At 36.9% G+C, this 25,746-nt stretch overlaps 3 protein-coding genes across 5 annotated transcripts; all 3 read left to right on the top strand.

The window, feature by feature from the left end:
- Positions 1–2,218: 2,218 nt before the first annotated feature.
- LOC120623697 (serine protease inhibitor dipetalogastin-like) lies at positions 2,219–25,746 on the top strand. 2 transcript variants are annotated; one of them, XM_039889873.1, is made up of 2 exons: positions 2,219–2,430; positions 24,558–25,746. In XM_039889873.1, the coding sequence occupies exon 2, from the start codon at positions 24,614–24,616 to the stop codon at positions 25,700–25,702; it is 1,089 nt and encodes a 362-aa protein (XP_039745807.1). In that variant the 5' UTR covers positions 2,219–2,430; positions 24,558–24,613; the 3' UTR covers positions 25,703–25,746. The 2 variants fall into 2 exon arrangements, with proteins under 2 accessions (XP_039745807.1, XP_039745806.1); XM_039889872.1 differs by lacking the exon at positions 2,219–2,430 and adding an exon at positions 23,358–23,406.
- On the top strand, positions 6,323–7,694 carry LOC120623993 (probable peroxisomal membrane protein PEX13). The gene is made up of 2 exons (XM_039890291.1): positions 6,323–6,401; positions 7,270–7,694. Exons 1-2 carry the CDS (start codon positions 6,323–6,325, stop codon positions 7,692–7,694), a joined length of 504 nt encoding a protein of 167 aa, XP_039746225.1.
- Positions 8,593–19,608, top strand: LOC120623696 (agrin-like). 2 transcript variants are annotated; one of them, XM_039889871.1, is made up of 3 exons: positions 8,593–8,641; positions 9,417–10,137; positions 16,692–19,608. In XM_039889871.1, exons 1-3 carry the CDS (start codon positions 8,626–8,628, stop codon positions 19,471–19,473), a joined length of 3,519 nt encoding a protein of 1,172 aa, XP_039745805.1. In that variant the 5' UTR covers positions 8,593–8,625; the 3' UTR covers positions 19,474–19,608. The 2 variants fall into 2 exon arrangements, with proteins under 2 accessions (XP_039745805.1, XP_039745804.1); XM_039889870.1 differs by lacking the exons at positions 8,593–8,641; positions 9,417–10,137 and adding an exon at positions 16,169–16,424 and having other exon boundaries at positions 16,523–19,608.

The raw sequence follows: 25,746 nt of genomic DNA, 5'->3' as shown, positions 1-25,746 counted from the left end.
CATAGATGCCTCTAATAACAGGAGAGTCACACTTAACAAGGCATGCAAGGTACACATCCTACAACTTGCCGCCGCAGAGGCATATGTTTTAAACCTCATGTTCCTATAATTATACCAGCAACCATGCCCTTATGAAACACAATGTTGCCTTAAGGCAGAAATGTATGGGAAAAGTACGCAGAAGTCAGGCGTCTTGATAGAACCTGCTTTCTGAACCGGTGGCACTACAAACATACATATTTGACGTATGTATTCTTGCATAAAAGTGCTTATAAAGTAGGCTTGAAATAAATAAGTTTCGATATTTTTTTTATTCCAATACTTATTCAATGTAACCGACCAGAAATAGAAGAATGTCTATAGTGTTAGATGGATAAAAAAGTCTTTATTGAACAAACAGAATAAAAAACAACTTAAAAAAGGTAAATGAATATATATGCGCAAAGTGCCTTATCACACACAACAAACAACCTTGCAATGTCAAAGTCAAAGTCAAATTTTTTTTTTTTAATAGGTTCCTATATGGCACGTTTGATGTGTACATTACATGTAAAATATAACATAGAAGTGAGTTGATGGCGATAACTGAATTCATGAACTTAAAACTAAAGCTACGAGGGTTCCAAACGCGCCCTGGTCTAAGAAGAACTTAGCAGTTTTTTTTTGTTATCACCATCTCACATTGTCACTTAAAACTATTAACTAACTTTAATGTTAATTGAAGCTCAATGTAATAATTATTGCTTTGCACAGACACAATCTCTTGACGGGGCTCGGTAAAATGTGTGCAGTGCTTTTTTCAAATATAATAAAGCATTTCATTCGTAGTTTATAACTTGTACCAAAACTCTTCAGCTGTAGTAGCAATCTGGACTAATTATGCCGAGGGGATTCAAGACCGGTGGAATTTGGATGCGCTATGTTTTGAAATCGACACGCTCTCCATCGCTTTTACCAACTAAAATAACATGCGAATGAACCAATGTTTATTTTGCAAATGGTTTGTACACAAACATATTTGATTGGATATTCCACTGATATTAATATATTTTATAGTGGTGAGCACTCTGATCATTTAAGTCGGAGATCCCCGCCAGCCCGCTTACGTAATTTCTTCATCACCATTATCATCATAATCATCATTATTACACATTAACAGCCCACTTCAGGGCACGGTTCTCATCTCAGAATGAGAAAGGGTTTAGGCCGTAGTCCACGCTGGCCAAGCGCGGATTGGTGGACTTCACACGCCGTTGACAACGTTCTCAGGCATGCAGGTTTCTTAACGGTGGTTTTCTTTACCGTTTAAATTAGTGATATTAATTTTTATGAATGTATAACGTAACGACGTATATATATTTATCCAGTTACGTGTAGAACAGTTGTGTGCAAAGGCGGTCTTATCGCAAAAACAATCTCTTACAATAATAATTTTATAAATATATTTTTTTCTTCTCTTGTGTGTTTCTTTTATTGTTTCTAAGTTTTTGCAATAAAGTATTCTAAATATAACAAGTAAATAAAAATTAAGCAACCATCGGGGTACAAAGAGTCGATCTAAAAATTTCAGCAACGAATCCAGTATATTTTAACACACCAGAGTGCGTTACACGTTAGCTGGGAGGAAACCGGGAAGTGCATTCGGCGTGTATTGCAGAACCACATGCATTGCATTCATAACAACCATTGTTATCTAATATATTATTATTATGTTGGAAAAGAGCAACTGTTGAGTTTTGTTGCCGGCTTCTTCTCGGTAAAATCTGCCTTCCGAACCGGTGGTAGAGTCACTACAAACAGACATACTTGATGTTTCAAAAGTGCTTATAGGCCTACTTGAAATAAATGAATTTTGAAATTTGAATTTTTTTTTAAACAAAACCAAAATTGTCCAAAACTATTATTTTAATTTAAAACTACAATAGTGTTTTAACCTAAATTACAACTAAACGACACAATGTGCGGAGCGATGTGAGGCTACCGCGACATTCGCATGGGGCTGAAGCAGCCGACATAGACATCCCGATGATAGTAAGGGAGCACATAGCTTGCTAGATGTAACAAGATTCTGCTCTTTACGGCAATAGCGACAAGTGTAGATTGCAATGAAAAACGATCACAAGTTCGGTTCGGTTGGCGGAACGGGTCTATATTTAGAGGCGAATTCAGGTTAGTCATAGAATATTCCAGTGCTTCGGTGTCGACATGATGGCCGGGAGTTATCTCGAACGAATATATTCAGGCTTAGAGGAAGACCACTCGAGAGGCTTTTTGTTTGGCAACTATTTGAAGCGAAACTTCTGAGCGAACACTTGGGACGTTTGGTATAGCGGCCTCAAGCGAAGGTCTCCGCACATTAGCAGCGTCCACGGTTGCGTCTTGCGTGCGACCAATCAGAAGCCTTTCTCTTGAACGCTGCTAAATATGTAGGTTAGGCGCTGTGTATGTAAAAGTGTTTTTTTTAATAATAATTGACTGAGTAGCAGATGGCAAGATGGTAAGTGAAAAATTATCACCTTTAAACAGATAAACACTTTGCAAGGCTGCATGGAACACGTCCTGCAATGTGCCGCCCTGTGTCCATTGTAACAAATCTACCCTACTCGCTAAATCGCTATCCCTATCCCTATCCCTACTTGCCTATCCTATCCTATCCTACTAATATTATAAATGTCAATGTAAGTTTGTTTGTTACGCTTTCACGCAAAAACTACTTAACCGATCCTCATGAAACTTTGTACACATATTTTTAGAAGTGTTAGAAGTAATATATGATACTTTTTATTCCGATATTACTATTATTATCCAGAATTATGAAAAATGTAACAAGCCATGTTGTGGCAACATGGCTTATTACATTTTTCATAATTCTGGTATCAAATTAATAGTCAAATTTCAAATCCAAGAAGGGCACTACAAAACAAATGTGAATTACAGTTATTTATTTTCTGTCGGGGTTTTTATTTTTTTTTAATTTTTGATTATTCTTTTTTTTAATAAAAAAAAAGGACTATATTACTTTGATGTAGCGTTGGCGGAAATAAACGCCAAAAAACTCATATTCATTCTCATTATCATTTATAGTCAATAACTTCAGTAACGCGGTGAGCGAATATCTTTTAATGGTATCTCAATGCAAATTAAATATCTTTGCTCGGTTACATTACCGCAATTGAGTGTCGTTGAAAAGTAATCCTTACTATTTCTTAGTAACATTATAAATGCGAAGGTATGTTTGTTTGTGGGTTTAAAACCCAAAACTAGAGGAAATGTTTGTGTGATAAACATGTTGTGAATGTTTTTCAGTGGCTGGTTTTTTATCTTTATATTTTAAGTGTTTATGTATAGGTATTATTAATAAAAATATTCAACAGTCATCATCAGTGACCATAACAAAAGCTATGATAACTTTAGGGCTAGTTTGCGATGTGTGTGCATCGTAGTATATTTATTTATTCATCCCTGGAAAACAAACTGTTCCCACTGCATTTGTGAAAACCCGTACTAAACGCGGGAATCAGCTAGTTTCAAAATAAATAATTAAATTCGGCAAAGAAGCTGAAGCAAGAAAATCAAAACTGAACGGTACACCCCTCTTGTATAACTCAACCTCTTTTTTGTCAGGAACTAATGAGTCTTCCCCTACCCCATACCCCCCCATCAGGCGTACGATCTAATTAATTTCCCCACAAAGCCCTTACACGGTGTTCTTACCAAAAATACAATTAATTTGCCGCCGCTACTTGCCAAGACCCGTAGGTAGGTATTTACCGTGTTTACGCCAGCCAACTTACATAATCTATCGTCACAGAGACTATAAAAAATAATTTTATAGACACAATTTTAACGAATTACCTACTTTGTACTATCCCTACTAATATTATAAATGTGAATGTAAGTTTGTTTGTTACGCTTTCACGCAAAAACTACTAAACCGATCATCACGAAACTTTGTACACATATTCCTGAAGGTACGTGTTAGAAGTAATATAGGATGCTTTTTATCTAGAAATTAAGCTGTTATTTTGGGACGGAAGTGTGATTTTACACCAAACGCCGTCAAATGATAACTGATTTAAATAATTATTTTTCTACTTTAGAGGTATATCTGTTAAATTTTGCCCAAATTTCGTGCAGATCTGATGAATGTGATTGGAGATAGAGGACAGAACTGCTCAGCGGATGGCAGCAAACCCGTCATTTAAAGCTTAGTTATCCTAAATACATAAAGTGCTGCCACATTTATGAGGCACATGTCTTTCGAAAAACAAAAACAAACGCAGACGAAGTCGCGGGCAACAGTTAGTATATATATAAAGTAGGCCTACTTGAAACAAATGAGTACATGGGTTTTTTGAATATAGAATAGCAATAGAATAAACTTTATTACAACAAAACACAAAGAAAACAGTAATAGTACATAGTGCTAGGGTGCAAACGCAGCCTTATCTCTAATAGTAATCTTTTAAAGGCAACCCGAGCGTGCGAAGCCGATATAAAGATGGAACGTCGATGGTGCATAAACATGAAAAAATATATTTATGATTCATATAAGCTATCATAAACTTACACAATATTGAATGACATAGATACGTAATTTTTTTTAAATATATTGCAGTGATAAAACATTTCAGCTGCAGACAACATAATAATTGGTATAAAGATCTTAATCTACATCATATCCCGCTTTAGATCTGAAAAAAGAAAATGTTTTTTATTCAGCTGTTTTTTTATAATACATAATATACTTATGTTAACATATAACATATAAACAGCTACAAAACTGACCGAATAATGGTCGCCCACTTATCATAAGCTGCAACAAGCTGCCGCGCTGGTTTTCAGTGAGCGCCTGATGATGAGTGAAATCACGGACACAACTATTTAACAGTTTATAACAACTTAATAAGTATAAAATTAAATATAATTAAACCTATTTAAAATTAATATCTTATATTGGGGAAAAAGTTTCTTGGCATTTTTTAAGAAAATTCAAAACATTTTTTAATATAGTTTATTTACATTTAACTCGGGTATGTAGGTACCATTTTGTTCGATAACTTTTTGCCATCTTGTAGGTAGGGACATAATCCCATTGCTATAGAAATTTTGGGGTTTCTGATCAAAAAACGCGACAAGTAGTTTTGGCAGTCCTCTCGTAATGTTAACCTGACACTACCTAAAGAATTCTGAAGAGACCGAAACAGTTAGAAATCTGAAGGTGCAAGGTCAGGACTATACGGCGGATGCATAAGCACCTCCCAGCCAAACACTCTTAATTTTTGCTGAGTGGCTAAAGATGTGTGAGGTCTAGCGATATCATGATGAAAGACCACACCCCTTCTGTTGATTAATTCCGGCCGCTTTTTCTCAACTTCTTGCTTAAATCTGATCAGATGTTCGCAGTACAGTTCACAATCGATGGTCCTGCCGGGTGGTAACAGCTCATAGTGAATAATGCCCTTCCAATCCCGCCACACACAGAATCACCTTGTTGCGTGTTAAGCCGGGTTTCGCCACAGTCTGTGAAGCGTGACCGGCCCTTGACCACGACCGTTTTCGCACGTTCTTGTCATACATGATCCACTTCTCATCACCAGTTATCAGCTCCTTCAAAAATGGTTCGGTTTCATTACGTCGTAATAAAGAATCACAAATGAGTACACGGTTCATTAGGTTTCTTTTAGTGAGCTCGTGAGGTACCTAAATATCCAGCTTTTTTGTTTACCCAGTTTTTTTCAAATGCGCCAAAAACTGTTTTGTAGTCAATTCCCAGTCTTGTTCCACTTTTTAAAAATGGCGTCCATTTTATCCGTAATAGGGCGACCAGGGCAAGGTTCATCTTTGACATAAAAATTTCCGGATTGAAAATGCTTAAAACAAATTTGTGCTACTCTCACAGACGCTGCACTAGGCCCATAAACGCAATTTTTTTTCCCGGCTTGCTGCAACTCAATTTTACCTTGTTTGTAGTAAGATTTAAATATGTATCGAATTTCTTCATTAGATTCACATATCTTCACAGTACGAAAAACAAATAAAAATCACACATTTTCCTGATTTGAATTTAGAATTACCTTCTTTAAAATTTTAACTTTTAATGATACCAAAACTAAAGAGATTTTATTACAAGTTCATACATACTAAAATGTGAGAAGATAGACTTACAAAGTCGCACCATAAGGATTCGCGCTCTTACCATTTTGGTAACGTAACCCTAGACTGTTTAGCCCGTTTGCCTAGGCAGAGCTGACTCGCGTGAGTCAGCTCTGCCTAGGCAAACGGGGTAAACAGTGAACGTACACACATTGTAAAGGTGATGATGGTTAAAAGGTTCGCGCAATTCATCGCTTGGCACGCGTATGTCCAAATGCCTCCATCGCGTGCGTTTCCATCCACACGTACACTCGCGTAAGTCCTACACGAGTTTCTTGCTATACCTACCTCTTACAAATCACCTGTCAATATTTTGCAAATGTTACTCGTGCAAGTGGCGAGCACATACCTACTATTTACATAAGTTATCGACGTGGGCATTCTACTAGCACGAGCATTCTGTTATGCCCCGCTTCGATGCAATCGAGTTACAGCGACCGATTGCGTGAGTGGACAGCAGTTTTGAAACGATGGATCGCTGCGATCTGCATGCAATCAATCGCTAGGACGGATTTATTTTTAATGGGCCCTTAAAAAAGAGTATTCTTAATGTAAGTGGAGGCCATTCGTACCACCCAATGGGTTAACGTCAACGAATGCCACTGTCATGGCAATGACGCATTGCCGCCGGCTGAATAAACGTACAAATGAATGTTGACTGTACAAGGTCAACTTATATTTTATTTAACAATAACAGTTCGTTACGCAGTATTCTCGGAATTAAAATAACAGATCGTTAAAAAATACTATCGTCATTATCAACATTAGGTACTAGCTCACTGCAGGGGGCGGGTCCCTTCTAGCTCACGTCCATTACCGTAGACCACGCTGGCAAGTGCGGATTAGTAGACTTCACAGGCCTTCAAGAACTCTGTTTAGAATGGTTTCCTTTACCGTTAAAGCAAGCGTTATTAAATGCATCAACATCATCATCATATAAACCCATTACCGGGCCACTACAGCGCACGATAAAGGCAGTAATGCACCAAGCTGTAACGAAAAATATTTGAACATATTGTCCGTCATGTTTCTTTGTTCGGGCTGATTCTTGGCATAGCTGAACTGAAAAATGATGAAATGATGATGAAAACTCCACCATTAACTTAATCGCAGGTCTTCTTAAAAACGGCCCCGCTCCCCTAGAATACGACGGTCGCGTCATCGACACCGCCGAGAGCGCCCACCTGAAAGCCACTCATATCTCTGCTCACTCCGCGGCGACAGCCAAGGCCTCTCACGGCGGATACGCCGGCATCGGCGCTGGTCACGGCGCTGGCTACGGTGCCGCTGCCTACGGCGCCGGCGCTAGCTACGGCGCTAGCTACGGAGCCGGATACTCGGGATGCTACGGCAAATGGACCGATCCCCAGGCCCACATCCAACTCACTCATGACGGACAATATGTCGGAGACACGCCTGAAGTACAGCACGCCCGCGCTGCTTACTTCGCGCAATTCACCCACGCCGCAGATACCGCCGCCTCCGCGCTCGAAGAACCCTGGGATGCCCACTCCAACGGCGCTCACGGTTGGCACTAAGATCTACCTCCGATTCGGCCCCCGCACTGCCTGAAACTATTTTTTATACAACAGTAAATAAAAACCAACCAACCCCCAACCAGTGCGGATTAGTGGACTCCACACATACCTTTGAGAGAAATATGTAGAACTCTCAGGCATGCAGGTTTCCTCACGATGTTTTCCTTCGCCGTTGAAGCAATTGATATTTTAATTGCTTAAAACACAAAATTTAATAAAGTCGCGTCAAACTCGCCCCCCCCAAAAATGAATTCGAAGTCCTACCCACTGGGCTATCACTATTTCGTTATTCAATTAAAGCCGAAAAAGAGGTGCTTGCAGGGGATCAAACTTGGTCTCCCCGGAAAGGAGACTGAAGTTCTAGCCGCCACTGACTAGGCTATCACAGCTTATCTAATAAATCTGCGCAGTCACATATCTATCTTTTAAAATAAGCTACAATAAAGTATTTCATGTTGAACAAAATTTAAAAATTAATAGGTATTTTTCAATCGTCATTATTAAACAGATTATTTTGCCTTACGAAAAAGTTATGTGACTACGACCTTAACCCCTTCTTATTGTGGTAGATGGGTCAATGTGATAATGATCATGATTGATTTAATATGTTACTAGACTTTACTGACCTTGCGTGGTAAGTTTACACCTGATTACGAAGCGGTTACAGAATCTAGACTCTGAAATCATACAAAAATTACCAATTAAATATAGTATAAACAAAGCCGGGACGATAAAGAGTATAATGTATCAAGTCATATATATGACATACCAGCCACCTTTGTTACTATGGCTGTTATTTTCTTTTGTCTGCGTCATCGGTTAGTTTTAACATATTTTGCAAACAAAGCTTAGTATATATTGAATATAAAAGTTATACGAGTACAGTAAGTAGCTAGGTATTAAACCATCCGTTGTGACACATAATTGTACGATGAAGATTTTAATAGGTAAAGAATAAAATAACTGAACATTAAGACAAACGTTTAACGAGCGGAATTCAAACCTAGGAGTTCGGTATTGCAATCCAAAGCTAGCTTATGAAACTTTAAATAAATAGAAATAAATTGCTAGTGATTTTTATAGAAGCTTTTTATTATATATTATTATTTTTTAATATATAAATAATTAACTCTATCTTTATTATATTATTTTCCAAATATTGTCTATATATTTCAAGTATCCCAGTGCAGTGATTACCGGCCAGTCTAGTGGTTAGCATGTTCTGAGTTCAGTTCCCATGAAGCCAAAAAAAGCACTAAACCAGCCTGAAGTTAGGAAATTGACGATGTTCATTTCGTGCGTCGGATAATACGTTAAGCTATTTGCCCCTGTTATTGTTACTAACATATTGTTTTAAGAAAGGGTCCAGAGCGTAACACTAGGACGTAAATATGATGTTGATGAAGATTTAATAATAGTTTCCTAATTTTGGTTAGTGTTTTTGCCTAGACTTGGAGGAATATAAATTAATTTTAAAATGCATGAAAGAAATTCTCAACTGACAGGATTTGAGATGAGGCTAGTCGCTTAAGGCTGATATAAAAGGCATATACTAATTTCTCATCGGCGCGGCGGTAGGAGAGTCGACGCTTAGTCGAAAAGCGCTCAGGTTGCGATTGCTAGAGAGTCGCAGGTCCGAGTCCTATCCAAAGTTATATAATGCATTTAAAAATTTATAAAAAATATTTAATACCTAATGCGTTTAATTTCATGCGTTTACAGGAATATTTGTGCTCGCCGTATGCTGTACACAAAATATCATTGGGAATTCCATAGCAGCTGGACAATCGTGCCCCTGCCCAAGAATCCTGAGACCAGTTTGTGGCTCCGATAACGTTACCTACGCCAACGATTGCATTTTTAACTGCACCAGGGACTCCTATGAAACAATTGATAGAAACCAGATATTCATAGATTATCAGGGAGAATGCACTGAATCTTGTATTTGCACAGAAGAATTTGCACCTGTATGTGGCAGTGATGGGAAAACTTACTCTAATGAATGTAAATTTAACTGCACGAACAAAGCTCTCCCAGTAACTATTGAATACAAAGGAAAATGCAATGCGCCATGTGTCTGTACGAAAGAATATAAACCAGTTTGCGGCAGCGATGGGAAAACTTATGGAAACAAGTGCATGTTTGAATGCGAAAAGAGAAGGTCATCCAAACAATTAACGAGCACTGAAGGTAAATGTGGGCCTTGCATTTGTACATTGATATATGCGCCAGTGTGTGGAAGTGACAAAAAAACGTACAGCAACCAGTGCGTCCTGGATTGTCAGAACAGAGGTCGACGTAAAGAAGAAGTTATCATTGTTGAAAGTCAAGGTGAATGCTCGCCACCCACTTTTTGTCCTACAGTATATTCTCCTGTATGTGGAACAAATAACGTCACCTATTCAAATGAATGTCTTCTCGAAGCTGCTAATAACGAAAACAAGAATAGAGACTCTCATATTAAAATAATGTACTCAAGTGAATGTCAGCTTGAGTGCGAACAAAAAAACACGGGCACCCAAATATAAACTATGAAGCCCCGCAGTTGATTGTAAAAAATGAATTCAATGTCAAAAACAAGTTATTAAGTTGAAAATTAGATATTGTGTATGTTTTCTTTAATAAGTGCCCTTAAATGCCTGCGTTAACAAATGGCGCACTTAGCGGGAGATAATAAATAGTAATGGGTATATTAGTTCATGCTAAAATTTGCACACCAAAATACAATGTATTAATTATAGTAGATTGTTAAATAAGACGGATTACATCCCCATCTCAACCGAGTTTTTGGTTTATACATACGCACATAGTGTGATGGTGAAAATGGGGTTAGTTCCCAATTTGAACATACTACTTTTCATATTCATCGAGAGGAAAAATAATTAGATGTAAAAAAACAATAAAAGATATTTCGGAAAAAGATTTTACTTTTTTCATCCTGCAACTTTATACAATATTTGATGGTTTTTTATTTGTCTTCTTCGGACTCAAGAGGCAAAGATCATTAACCATACTGCTTATTCCGTCGTTTAACAATATTTATTCGCTTTTAGTTCGTTTTAAAAAAGGAGGAGGTTCTCAATTCGACTGTCGGTTTTTTGTTTGTTACGCGATTATTGCGTAAATTATACACCAATTCTATTTTTTCTTTCAATATTCATTTATTTCAAGTAGGCCTGGTTTATAAGCATTTTGAAACGTCTAGTCAGTCTGTTTGTAGAGCCACTACCACGTTTGGAAGGCAGATTGTACTGAGAAGAGCCGGCAAGAAACTCAGCAGATTGTTCTTTTCCAACATAATTTTAACACAAGATAGAAAAATGAATTTTCTATCTTGTGAGGGATGAAAGCGGAGCCGGATGATTCCAAGCAACCTTGCCATAAAGAAATTCATCAATTGTATAGTAGCCTCGCTGTAATAAATGTGTTTTAACATATTCTTTAAATGTATGCATTGATAGGTCCAAAATTACCTTAGGAATCATATTATAAAAGCTTATACTCAATCCCACAAATTACTCCTGTACGTTTCGCAGACGATATGCAGATGTCACTAATTTATGACCATTTCTTGTTAGTCGACTGTTTATATCCACTTTTTGTTTATAAAGACTAATATGTTGTCTTACAAATACTATATATTGTGAAGCTACAGTAAGTAAACCTTTTTCTTTAAACTTCTCACGGAGGGATTCGCGTGATTTAAGTTTATATATTGATCGTACAGCTCTTTTCTGCAATATAAATATACTTATAATATACAGATAAGCACCGAGACACTTAAAAACATACATGTTCATCACACAAACATTTTCCGGTTGAGGGAATCGAACCCACGGCCTTTGACTCAAAATGCTGGGTCGCTGCACACTCCACCAGTCGGCCGTCAAAGATCATTGAGGGAGACAGGGCTTTTTAATCACAACAGTATAATGCGTGGCGATAGGGGATGATCTGTCAGATCGAACCCAGCGCCATCTTTATTCAATCATGGCTACCTTTCAATTCAGGCGAGCCATACGTGACCGGTGTACTAGAGGAGTACAAACGATCAGCCCTCAACATATTATTCACAACGCATTGCCCCTAAGACGGTTAGTCTATATAACCTGAATTGAAGATGATGAAAAGAATCGAAAAAAAAATCAAATTGCTCATGATTTCGTTTGTAATTTTATATTTTTATTAGCTGACCCCCGCAACTTCGTGTGCACCAAATTGGTTGTTACAGGTTGTAATATCTTAAGAAAACCTAGGACCTATTTACCGGGTCCAGATTTATTTCCAAACTATATTCCCTGTTACTTCGCTTTGGCAAGTGCACACGTTAATTTATCCCTTGTCAGGAGGATAATCCACGGATATAATTTTTGTCTGCTGCCTAGTTATAAATAATTATTAGATTTAGACTCGCTTCTTTACGGCAATTGTTGCCTAAGTGCTTTGCCAAGTAAGCCACGGTTCTGATGCCACAGATGCAAAATAATTATCAAATTTTTTATACTTTGACTGTTTTAAGTTAAGCATCTAACGTTAGTCCTAAAAATGCCCCATGCGCTGACTAAACGATTTGTAAAACTTACAATCTATATTTCTTACTAGTCTTATAATGTAAATAATATTTTTTTTATTTATTTAGTACTATAATTAACATAAAAAGGACAGCACTCATCTTATTTTACTGATACTTGAATTTTAAAATAAAACAAATTGAACTAATAAATAACGTTTAGTTCAATTTGTTTTATTTTAAAATTCAATATCAATAAAATCTTATTTAGATAAACTATGTTATTTTTATTATTGCTTAGAAGGCTAAAGAAACATAGTTAAGTTAAAATATTAATATACTTTAATTACAACATTTAGCCATAATTAACGAGGGCGAAACCATGGGTATACATTAGTTATGTATATTTAATCTCTATTGTTACAAATATTGTACGAATGCCCCAAGTTAACATAGGTAGACACAAAAAGACAATAATATTATTCATTTTAATCCTGTACACTTATTGATTCAAGTTTTTAAAACATAACAAGCTATAATTCTACAATAGAGCATGAATTATAATTACTTCGCCCGCGACTTTTTCTGTGTGGACTTCAGAATTGGTTCTAAAGCTTCGCTCGTAAACAATTATTAATCTTACCATGAGAACTATTTGAGAGATCGGTATAGAAAGTATCTACTTTCACTCGCTTTCCATAGCACAGATTACTACATCATCATCATCACCTCAACCAATTTACGTCCACTGCTGGACATAGGTCGTTTGTAGGGAGTTCCACAATACACAGTCCTGGGCCGCTTGCCTCCAGCGGCTCCCAGCTACTCGCCTGATGTCATTTGCGTTTACCGGCGCGGGGTTGCCATTCCAGCAACGTCCAACGTCCATCGGTTCTCCGAGCTATGTGCCCCGCCCATTGCCACTGCAGCTTCGCGGCGAGCTACGTCAGTAACTCTAGTTATTCTACGGATCTCCTCATTTCTGATTTGATCACGTAGAGATACTCCTAACATAGCTCTCTCCGTCACCCGCTGAGTGACTATGAGCCTTCTTATGAGGCCCATAGTTAGCGACCATGTCTCAGATCCATAAGTCATCACTGGCAACACGCACTGTTCGAAGACTTTAGTCTTCTAGCACAGGTGACATGCATACCAAATTTCAAACATGTCTGCCATTGACATTTCAATTCGCCGTGGAAATTACTTAAGGAATCGGGATAAAGGGTCGCCTATGTTCTTTTCCATGTCAAAGGCTACATGCATGCCAAATTTCATCCAAATCCGTTTTTGTGTGATTGAGTAACAAACATCCAAACTTTGACATTTATAATATTAGTAGGATAGTAGGATAAATGAAAATCGCCCACACTGTCGTTCACCTGAAACAAGTAACGCATAACAATATTAAACTTATTATAATAGATAAAACAATAATGCTTTCCACGATGTAAAAAAAACTTGCCAAGTGCATGTAAGACTAGCGCACTTAGGGTTCCGTGCCTTGGTAGGAAACTCATAATTATACTAGCGGTCCCTCGCGACCGCGTATAAGTCTACCTCATATCATAGACATATGCGGTCCCTTTTTTTAGAACTTTAAAGGGAACCAACTTTGTCATACGTGGTTTCATCGACATTTTTACCGTTTATGCAGCGTACGCAGCGTAAGCTCACATAAGGAGAAAAAAAACCCCGATTTTGACCAATCTTCATTGGTGCTATACTCCTATTGATCTTAGCGTGGCAATATATTTATTAACCTATAGCCTTCCATGACTTATAGAGCTGGGGGAGGCCTACGCCAGAGAGGCGACTTCTACCACAACACAACAAATAAGAATTGAAGACTAGCTATTAAATAAATGTAATGAAATGAAATATATAATTTGTTATAATATGTATAAATTTAATTATATTACGTAGTGTAATTACATGAATGAATTTAATATGTATTTCTTTATTTATTGGTAGTAGAATAAATGGCTTTTTTATTATTTATTAGCCTTCCATGACAAATGGGCTATCCAACACTGAAAGGATTTTTCAAATCGGACCGGAGTAGTCCCTCGCGTAGATCATCGCGTTCAAGTAAACAAAAAAATAAATTCTTCAGCTTTATGTTTTAGTAAAAGATAGCTCATTTGATTAAAGTAAAATTATACTATTATTTTGGTACTTGTTTTTTTTATAAGCAAACGTATTCTGTACACTATATTAAGGTCTTCCTAATCTGACGAGACAATCCGTCGCCTCTCAAGTCATCATATACACGTCTATATATCTAAATCGAAGGTATATATATATATCTATATCGAATCATTATCATTATCAACCCATATTAGTGTCTTCTCTTTTATACTCTTTTACACTACTTGTGTTAAGTCCGTAGTCCACGACGGTCTATTGCGAATTGGAAGACTTCAAAAGCCTTCGAGAACATTATGGAGAACTTTCACATATGCAGATTTCCTGACGATCACGATTGTGTCCTTTGCCTTTAAATCAAGTGATATTTTAATTGCTTACTTTAAAAAAAGCTGAAAATTTACACATACGAATTCGGTTCCCTAGAAAGGAAAGCCAAAGGCTTATCCGCAAAGCTATCACCGTTTGTGATTTCAAGTACTGCTTGCAATCTGACGCTTTTTCTCTTAAAAGTGCACTCGCGTATATTTGCAAACTCTTCTGAAATAACGGCGCAAGCTACTGGCCCATGCTACTCGCTCAAGCTTTCTGTGATACGTCCCGTTGTAAATGATTCCCGATAAGCTAATGTTTTGACCTATAATAATTACTGTATTATTATAAATATGTTGTGAAGCGACTATAAGTATAACCATGTTTTTAAAACTTCATGAAAGGATTTGCGTGATTGCGTTTTATTAATCGTACTTAAATTACGTACTTAAGACAAATATTAAGCCTTGCGGGACACCCATTAAATTAAATAAACCCTGAGAGTTCACGTACATGTCTTTTAAGCATACCTTTTGGATTCTAACACTAAGCAATCAAATTAAGTGCCACATTTTGATACATTACTGGCTTAAGTAGACAGGCGTTATGTTCAACACCGATTGTGTTGAACATAACGCCTGTCTATGCTTTGGATAGATTACAAGAAATATCAATAGCATTCTATGAACGTTTCCAGGTAACATCATAAATATTATGGTTTAAAGGATTGGTCCTATTATAATATTAAGGATTACATGTATGATAAAAAGCTTGGGTATGAATTGCTCTTACTTCATAGCTCAACATTAACTAGACTGTGAGATGGCTATAACAAAAAAAAAAAGCTAAGTTTGTTGTGGGCTCTTCTTAAACCTGGGAGCGTTTGGAACCATAGCTTTTTAGCATAGTTTGGTTCATAGCTTTAGTTTTAAGTTAACGAATGCAGTTTTCACCATAACTTATATTAGTGTAACATTTTCAATTTATAAACGCTTCATAAGTGCCTGTAATTTTTGAATTTAAATTTGGTACCTGCATTCGTTGTGATTTTAAATTTGTAACAGTACATACTTTCTGTCAATGGTTACTTTATGATTGATAATAATTCATTTAAGCGTGTAATTAAAAGAGTGATGACATACAGACGTTAGGGCAGACAAACAATTGATCCATACAAATGAAGTGTTTTTTTCTATCGAAACCCTAAAAAACGTATGTTTATAAACTGAAAAGGTAGTCAATAAATCCAATGACGCTAAATGAAGTTAGTACGTTGTTAAATAGATAACAAGAGTTGTCTGTAAAATATAATAATGGTAAATACACAATTATGTACATTGTCTAATAATATCTTGTAGGAAGAATAAAATTGAACTGGCTCATTTCAGAGGTTTAAAATCAATCAAATTCAAGATGCTCAGTTATATATACTCGTATATAAGAACATAACATACACCGCCTAGTAAAGGAAGAGAAAAAATAAGGTTCCATAATTTTAAATTCAAATTAAATTAAATATGAACAAAGACAGAACCATAAATACGTTTATGCTACATGTATTATCAAGCAAGTCTTTTAAATTTAATTACTGCCCACCTTTTGTTACTATCGCTATTATTTTCTTTTGTCTTCGTCTTTACTTAGTTTCACATTTGCAAACAACACGTTTTGGTATATATTTAATTTATAGCTTTATTTGGATACAGTATATATTACACCATCTGTGGTGTTATATGGCTTTAAAATGAAGATTTTCGTAGGTAAGGAATAAATGTAGTTGAATTGTTGTTTTAATATTATATGTAGAGTATTACATATATTTAATAAGTTATTTTACAATATGTTTATGCTTTCACAGGGACATTAGTACTCGTAGTGTGGTGGACGCAGAATATATTTGCAAATTCCATAGCAGCTGGACCATCGTGTCCCTGCCCAAAAATCCTTAGACCAGTTTGTGGGTCCGATAACGTTACCTACGCCAATGATTGCATTTTTAACTGCACCAGGGACTACTATGAAACTATTGGTAGAAAACAGATATTTGTAGATTATCAGGGAGAATGCACTGAATCTTGTATTTGCACAGAAGAATTTGCACCTGTGTGTGGCAGTGATGGGAAAACTTACTCTAATGAATGTAAATTTAACTGCAAGAACAAAGCTCTCGCAGTAACTATTGAATACAAAGGAAAATGCAAAGTGCCATGTGTCTGTACGAGAGAATATAATCCGGTATGCGGCAGCGATGGAAAAACTTATGGAAACAAGTGCATGTTTGATTGTGAAAATAAAAATAGAGATTTTAAAATAGAAAGAAATGGCGAATGCCCGAAGACAAACATTTGTATATGTCCAGATATTTACAAACCAGTTTGCGGCAGTGATGGAAAGACGTATTCTAACAAATGTCAGTTTGAATGCGAAAAGAGAAGGTCATCCAAACAATTAACGAGCACTGAAGGTAAATGTGGGCCTTGCATTTGTACATTGATATATGCGCCAGTGTGTGGAAGTGACAAAAAAACGTACAGCAACCAGTGCGTCCTGGATTGTCAGAACAGAGGTCGACGTAAAGAAGAAGTTATCATTGTTGAAAGTCAAGGTGAATGCTCGCCACCCACTTTTTGTCCTACAGTATATTCTCCTGTATGTGGAACAAATAACGTCACCTATTCAAATGAATGTCTTCTCGAAGCTGCTAATAACGAAAACAAGAATATAGACTCTCATATTAAAATAAAGAGCCAAGGTGAATGTACAGCTGCTTGCATATGTCCGCAATATTTTGTCTACCAGCCAGTATGTGGCAGTGATGGTAAAACATACACTAGCCAATGCGAATTAGACTGTGTAAATGCAAAACGTCCAATTCCACTTACGTCCACTGTAGGTGAATGTCGCGAGCCTTGTATCTGCTTACAAAACTATGCTCCGGTATGTGGCAGTGATGGGAAGACTTATGGTAACACATGCGAACTCAATTGTATAAACAAAGAACGTAAACTTAAAAAAGAGTCACTTATTAAAATTGACCGACAAGGGAAATGTACGACAAGTATTATTTGTCCCTTAATTTTTAGCCCAGTGTGTGGTTCAGATGGCGTAACTTATTCAAATGAATGTTTCCTTAATGCTGCCAGCCAAGAAAACATTAATAAAAGACTTTCTCTAATTACTATTCACAGCCAAGGTGTCTGTTCAGCTCCTTGTGTTTGTTCCAAAATCTACCAACCTGTATGCGGTAGTGATGGTAAAACCTACCCTAACATCTGTCAGTTAAATTGCGAGAGAAGAGACCTTGAACAGAAAGAACATCCGCATATTATTGATATAGTTGATGGTGAATGCCCAGGTTCTTGTACTTATCCAGGGATTTATGAGCCAGTTTGCGCCAGTGATTATAATACTTATTCAAGTCAATGTCAGTTAGACATAGAAAACAGAAGGAGATCAAATAACGGGCAACCACCTTTAAGGATAAATAATGGAGGTGAGTGTGTTGAGCCATGCGCTTGCATACTACTTTATTCTCCAGTGTGTGGTGACGACGGTCTGACGTACGGCAACAGCTGCCAACTTAATTGTAAAAACAAAGAACGTAAGCGTAAAAAACTGCATACTATTAACATAGCTAGTCAAGGTGAATGTCCGAAACATGTTATTTGTCCCAAAATTTACAGGCCTGTGTGTGGCTCTGATGGCCTTACCTACTCGAATGAATGTTTCTTCAATACCAACAGCAAAAGAAACGCTAAGGGAAGTCGTTCTTCCACAAAGATTAAATATCACGGTGAGTGTGCACCTGCTTGCATTTGTCCATTTGTCTACCAACCTGTGTGTGGTAGTGATAAAAAAACATACTCAAGTGTATGCGCATTGAAATGTGAAAACTTGGAACGCAAAGCAAGCCATAAACCATTACTCACAGTATGGAGTGAAGGTGAATGTCCTGACTCTTGTTTTTGTCCAGCTGTTTATCAGCCCGTGTGCGGTATTGATAACAATACATACTCAAGTGCTTGCAATTTAGGATGTATTAACAGAGTTAGGAAAATACGAGAGCAATCGCTTATCAAAATAAAAAGCCAAGGCGAGTGCCCTGAATCGAGTGTATGTACCGCTGAAATTCGGCCAGTTTGCGGCAGCGATGGAAACACTTATTCAAACGCATGTCAACTTGAATGTATTGATGATTCTTGTTTCTGTCCGGCAATCTATCAACCTGTATGTGGCAGTGATGTTAAAACGTATTCAAGCAACTGCACTTTAGGGTGTCTTAATAGAGAGCGAAAGAGGCTGGGTCTAACGCCGATAACTTTTACAAAAAATGGAGAATGCTCTGACACATGCATCTGCGCTACTGTGTATCAACCAGTATGTGGAAGTGATGGAAAAACCTACCCCAACGAATGCGAATTAAATTGTGAAAATGACAAAAGATGCACAAATGGATTGCCGTCTTTAAATATTACAAAAGACGGCGAATGTGAGGTAGCGTGTGCTTGCCCATTCATATACCTGCCGATTTGTGGTACCGATGGTGTAACTTACCCAAACGAATGCACACTTAATTGCACCAATAGAGAAAATGTAAAGAATAAACAACCTGAAGTATGTGTTGCAAGTGAAGGCGAATGTGAAGATTCGTGTTATTGCTTAGCTATTTATGATCCAATATGTGGAACGGACAAAATGACTTATCCCAACCTATGTACATTGGATTGCAAAAATGAAGCATATAAAAGATCAGATCAACAGAAAGTTGAAGTTGCACATAAGGGCGAATGCGGAGACCCTTGCGAGTGAACAGAAATATCTACACACACATATATTTGTTTAGGTCATAGTGAAAAAAAAACTATTGTGTATTATTTTTATTTTAATATTTGAGTCCAAGCTTCACTATTTTTCTTATTATTTTTAATCAACATGGTAATGTAACAAAGGAAACATTTTTATTGTAAAAATAAAAAAAAACAAATTAAAAATATATTTATTTCAAACGTCTTATATAAAGGAATTTGAAACGTCAAGTAGGTCCGTACTTTTTTTCTTATTGACGGTCAACTGGCGCAGTGGGCAGCGACCCTGCTGAGTCCAAAGCTGAATCTGCGTGGGTTCGATTCCCACAACTGGAAAATGTTTGTGTGATGAACATAATGTTTTTCAGTTTCTGAGTGTTTATCTATATATTATAAGTTATCTATATTATCAATTTAATAAATGAAATGAATTATAAGTTATCTATATTATCAATTTAATAAATGAAATTTAAAGTATTCATTATCGCTAAGCCTTAAATGAGGGGTTTGCTGCTGTCAGCTGAGGAGTTCTGTCCTCTATTTCCAACCACATTCATCAGATCTGCAAAATTAAACACATATTACTACCTCTATAGTACAAAAATAATTATTTAAATTGGTTATAATTTGCCGTAGTTATGGTGTAAAATCGTCAAACACTTTCATCCTCTCTCCCAAACGAACCGAGCTTAATGTCGGGATAAAAAGTATCCTATATTACTTCTAACACTTCCAAGAATATGTGTACAAAGTTTCATGAGGATCGGTTAAGTAGTTTTTGCGTGAAAGCGTAACAAACAAACTTACATTGACATTTATAATTATAATATAGTTAGTAGGGATAGGGATAGGGATTTATTTATTGCTGCTTGTTATGTAAGGGATTATTGTCCAAAATTATCAAAACATCGAAAACATAGATAATCCTAATGATGATGCCTAATATATTAAGCGGGGATAGCCTAGTGGGTGAGGTTTCGACTTTTCTTTCATTGCGACCGAGTTCGATCCCCGGCATGCATCAATAACTTTTCGGAGTTATGTGCGTTTTTAATCTAAGCAACTAAAATATCTCTTGCTTTAACGGTGAATGAAAACATAATGAAGAAACCTGCATGGCTTATTTAGTTTTAGATAATGTTCTTAGCGGAATGTAAAGTCTTACTAAAAGCCAGCGTGTACAATTTGTACACGCTGTGTTGTCTTTAGTAAGACTTTACATAGCGATCTATTCCAGGTAACCAATAATTCCTAATTTCCTATTTTGTCAATCATGAATTCACGTGATGAAAGTTAGTAGGTAGTTAAAGAAACAAACTCACAATCCGTCGCTGAACTAAATATTTTTTGAACCTTGAATTATATTTTTAAATTTTTTACTTACCAATATTGCAGAGTTAAATTATTAACTCAGGAGACTAGGGATTGTTATAAAATTGACTAGTATGAGAGAGCCTATTTGACTAGTTGATTATTTAATGACACCAAAAAATGTTGTGGGGCAAAAGAAACGTATGAAGGTGTCTGATTTATTCATATTTGGTCGAATTATATTCATCATCATCACATCAACCCATTACCGGCCAACTACAGGGCACGGGCCTCCTCTTAGACTGAAAAGGGGTTAGGTAGTCCACTACGCTGGCCAAGTGCGGATTGGTGGACTATACGAGTATTACGGGACGGATATTACCAGCGTGAAATATAACAATTCGGGGTTACCTACCTGTGCGCCACACGATATGAGTAGAATAAAAATCTTAACCATCCCGAGTTAATAAATAAATAAATATACTACGACAATACACACATCGCCATCTAGCCCCAATTTAAGCGTAGCTTGTGTTATGGGTACTAAGATGACTAATGAATATTTTTTTATAAATAATATACATAAATACCTAGAAAATACATATAAACACCCAGACACTGAAAAACATTCGTGCTCATCACACAAACATTTTCCAGTAGTGGGAATCGAACCCACGGCCTTGGACTCAGAAAGCAGGGTCGCTGCAAACTGCACCAATCGGCCGTCATAATAATCCGCTGTTAATTTTAACCCACAGAATAAGGAAAATACAGAAACCGTGCACACGACTAATATTGAAGCTTAAAAAACCACTCTACTTTAGTAGTATTACTCAAACAGGCGGTTTGTCACTTCATTCCATTTAGCAGTTGGCAGTAATTATTTTACCTCAAATGTTCTAAACGTTTACCACAAAATGGGGAAAATCTTGTAAGCTAGCAACATTCGGCGGATGTGAAGTGATAAGTTCGCGGTGCGTTTTTGGACACAATGCACTGCATGCAGCAACGACCGAGTGAGGGTCCTGTATGTTCTTATATCTGTGTTTTAACCCAGCTATTGCCGCAAGCGGGCCCAGGTCTTTTTGATTATTAAATTGGCGTTGATGTACGGATGAACCTCGGAGTACCTCAAGGTACGTCAGACTTACACTAGGATAAGAGAAACAATTAATGTTTGGCGAAACGTGCCTTATGATAAGGACAGACAGTTTTATTGGTACAAAGGTTAACGATCTCTTAATTTAGTGTTGCCGATTGGTTATTAAACATCGATGTTATAGGTTCTTATAAAAAAAAAACCGGGGTATGCAAGGAACACTTCCTAAAGACCGTCCTGTGTCCGTCAATCTGAGTCGTAGATGTTATTTACACACCACAATCTTCAACACGGTTAGCTAAGGCAGGGAAAAAATTTCTCCACCGAGAAATGACAAAAGGGTGGAAATAATACCCGTGTAACAAGGACAAACTTCTCTTTTTCCTGGTTGCATCAAAGTAGAGTATAAAAAAAATGTGTGCGTGTAACCTTTACGCGCAATTGAAGTAAAACTTTTAATTATTATTTATTGATGAAAGAGTGAAATGTTCCTGGGACTCCGCCATTTTATTTAATATTTACTATTTCAATTTATATTTAATTTAAAATTCATTAATATCACTTTAACATTTTATAAATATTTTCATTTGTTACATAGAATGATTGAGAGTAGAAAATTGAAAATGTGCTGATCTAGCACATTTCAATATAACCTTGTCATTGAATATTATAGAATGATGCAATCGTCAGAAAATTTATTAATAATATATTTATTAAAAAGTAATTAAAAAACATGTATAAACAGAGATTTTAAAAAAAATTTGCAATTTAAAATATTTTTTTTTAAACTGTTGACTTTTTATTCACTTTGCTATTCAGAATTGATCCGTTTGAAAATATTGGAAATAAATAAACCTAATTGATTATGATATTTGCCACTAGCTGGCGTATAAGTCAAGAAGCGTGGAGTATATGACACACGAGTATTATACTTAAGACCTATTGAATCTTTTTTCTGACGTAAGCGTTACTTCCGTCAGAAAAAAGATCTGAGTCTGATCTGAGAGACTTCCTAGTTGCGCCTAAAGATGTTTTAATTCAAAAACTTATTATATTATATATTATTTACTCGCTTTACAAAATTACTGTAACATTTGGCAACGTGAAATACCTATAAGAATAAAACTGTCTGTACGTTACCAAATTTGATTAATATGTTATATTTAATGTGGCACTTCCAAATTGTACTCTCTTGCTCTAAGGTATGTGTATATCTCTGTAACTACTTTTTTCATTCTTTTCCGGGCAGGACGACGTATGTCGGATCCGCTAGAATTGTTATAAAAATATACCCACGCTATGAACATGTACACATACATCTCTACAAAGGTGATAAAGCTAAACTGGTTTGACAGTGCGACAATTTATTTCTCCTAATTACTGTACCACCTCTTCATTACAGTTTATAAGACATAAGGAGTATTTTGAGTACCTATATATATAAATGTAAGTAACTACTTAGTACGTAAAAACAATAAAAGCGACGAAGTTGCGTGTTCGCAGTGAAAATGAATATATTTAATAAAGGTAAGAAATCTTTGTATAGTTTTCAAGAACTTGGAAATGTGGGTTTCTCTGAAACTTGTTTGTGGAAATTCTTCTTCCTTCAGTTTTTGGACTTAAGTATTATTCAGGAAATTAAATTCCGTAAACTATTATCTATATCAAATATTTCATCAACACGGGCATCCAACCATTTAATAACTTGGGTCAACGTTACTTACCCAACGCTATCGCCAAATGTATAGCTGCTGTTAAGCCACACATTGTTAATGAAGTAATAGGGAATTTGTAATAGGGAACTCAAAGTATTTTAAATAAGTCAAAACGGTGGTAGCTCCTCGGGACCGTAATTTACGATTGACAATGTTTACGTGATTGAAGGTTTCAAATATTGGGTGCTTATATTTTTCATTTTAAATTCACAAAAAGAAAAAGATTAACACCACAAGAGGAAACTTAAAAATTAGGATACCAAAGGCGGCCTTATCGCATAGTAGCAATCTCTTCCAGGCAACCTTAGGAATAAGAAAACCAAGAGAAACCGATTGGCGGTGTATTATTATTACATACATACTTAGGAATAACTGCACACTTATACTTATTCAGAAAACACACATAAAATAATAATAAAGATAAATATAAAAAATAATAAACTAATACATATATACTATAACATACGTTACATTCTTAAATGACCTCTTACCTCAGTTGTTCATTAAAATAAGTTGAAATACTATCTGTATACTAACTATGAAACTATCTTAGTTTTGTATATTCGGCACTTCCAGTACTATTGAAAAAACTATTCCAGTACATTTGGTATCAGATTTATTGAGGTAGGTGTCGACTATGAAGCAGTACGCTTCGTCCCGTCTCGCGAACTAAGCCGCAGGGCAGTTTGATAATAATAGTGTCAGCCCAACAACCCGGTTTGAACTACCATGGTGGGTCTATGCTCTAAAACTATCTCTTACATTGCGAGGAGGCCTGTGCCCAGGACAGTCTTTATAATGCTTCTAATTATAATTAAATAAATATACTACGACAATACACACACCGCCATCTAGCCCAAAGTAAGCGTAGCTTGTGTTATGGGTACTAAGACGACTGATGAAAAATTTTATGAATAATATACATAAATACTTAGAATATACATATGTTAATTATAATTTCAGGTACACTAGCTGCATTGACATTACTTCAAGTCACAGTGATAAGAGGCTACGATGTAATGCTGTCGAAACCTGTGACTAAGCCGATCGTTTGTCCCTGTGAGTACAACTTCCAACCCGTCTGCGGTTCCGACGGCATAACATACACAAACAAGTGTTTACTCGACTGCTACAATTCGGCTGCTGCGAAGGGCACACCACCTGTCACCGAATGTACAGATGGCACCACGTGCAATGAATGCGTTTGCTTGCCGATAGACCTCCCAGTGTGCAGCGTGGACGGACGAACGTATTCTAACGAATGCGAGATGGCATGTGAGAATCAAAGGAATGTGAAGGAAAAAGAACCTCTCGTGTATCTCGCATACAGAGCTGCTTGTCTCGGCCCGCCCTGTAACTGCTCGACTATAGCCACCCCCGTGTGCGGCACAGACAACGTCCTGTACAGAAACCTTTGCGAGCTCGAATGCGCTAACAATAACGCCATAGCTCGAAATCTGCATCCAATCGAATTCAATAACGTCGGGGCTTGTTTAGATGAATGCCAGTGTCCTGGTATCAAAGCCCCAATCTGCGGAAGCGACGGCATCCTGTATGATAACGTCTGCGAGATAGCCTGTCAGAATAGAAAGCAGACTTGCTCTTTGAGCGCGCCGGTCACGTCTACTCCTACAAAAATATGTTTGCCGTGCGCATGCGCATTGGTATCTGAACCAGTTTGCGGGACTGACGGAAAAATGGAGCCCACAACCTATCCTAATAAGTGCGAGCTAAGTTGTGTAGCTAAGCGCACTAACAACCCATACTTAAGCGTTAAAAGTTACGGGGCTTGTGCGGATTGTTTCTGTACGGGTCAATACTTGCCCGTTTGTGGTACTGATGGTAGAACTTATCCTAACGAGTGTGAGCTGAGATGCGCTAACACTGCACGCTCGAAGGGTGACGCGTACGTCAGCGTGTTCCACAGCGGCCCGTGCCAGATGGTAGAGGGCTGTGACTGCTTCCATTGCCCGAAGGAGTACGTGCCGATGTGCGGTGGCGACGGCGTCACCTACTGGAACCTCTGCTGGCTGAACTGCAACAATAGCTGCAGCAAGAAGCTCGGTAAACAAATATTCCTGGCTAAAAGAGGATCGTGTGCACTCTAACATTAATAATTATTGATTAACTTTTGAACAAAACATGTAATGTA

Source organism: Pararge aegeria, chromosome 5 (assembly GCF_905163445.1).
Source record: "Pararge aegeria chromosome 5, ilParAegt1.1, whole genome shotgun sequence".
Classification (NCBI taxonomy): Eukaryota; Metazoa; Arthropoda; class Insecta; order Lepidoptera; family Nymphalidae; genus Pararge; species Pararge aegeria.
This window is presented reverse-complemented; position numbering and strand designations above follow the sequence as displayed.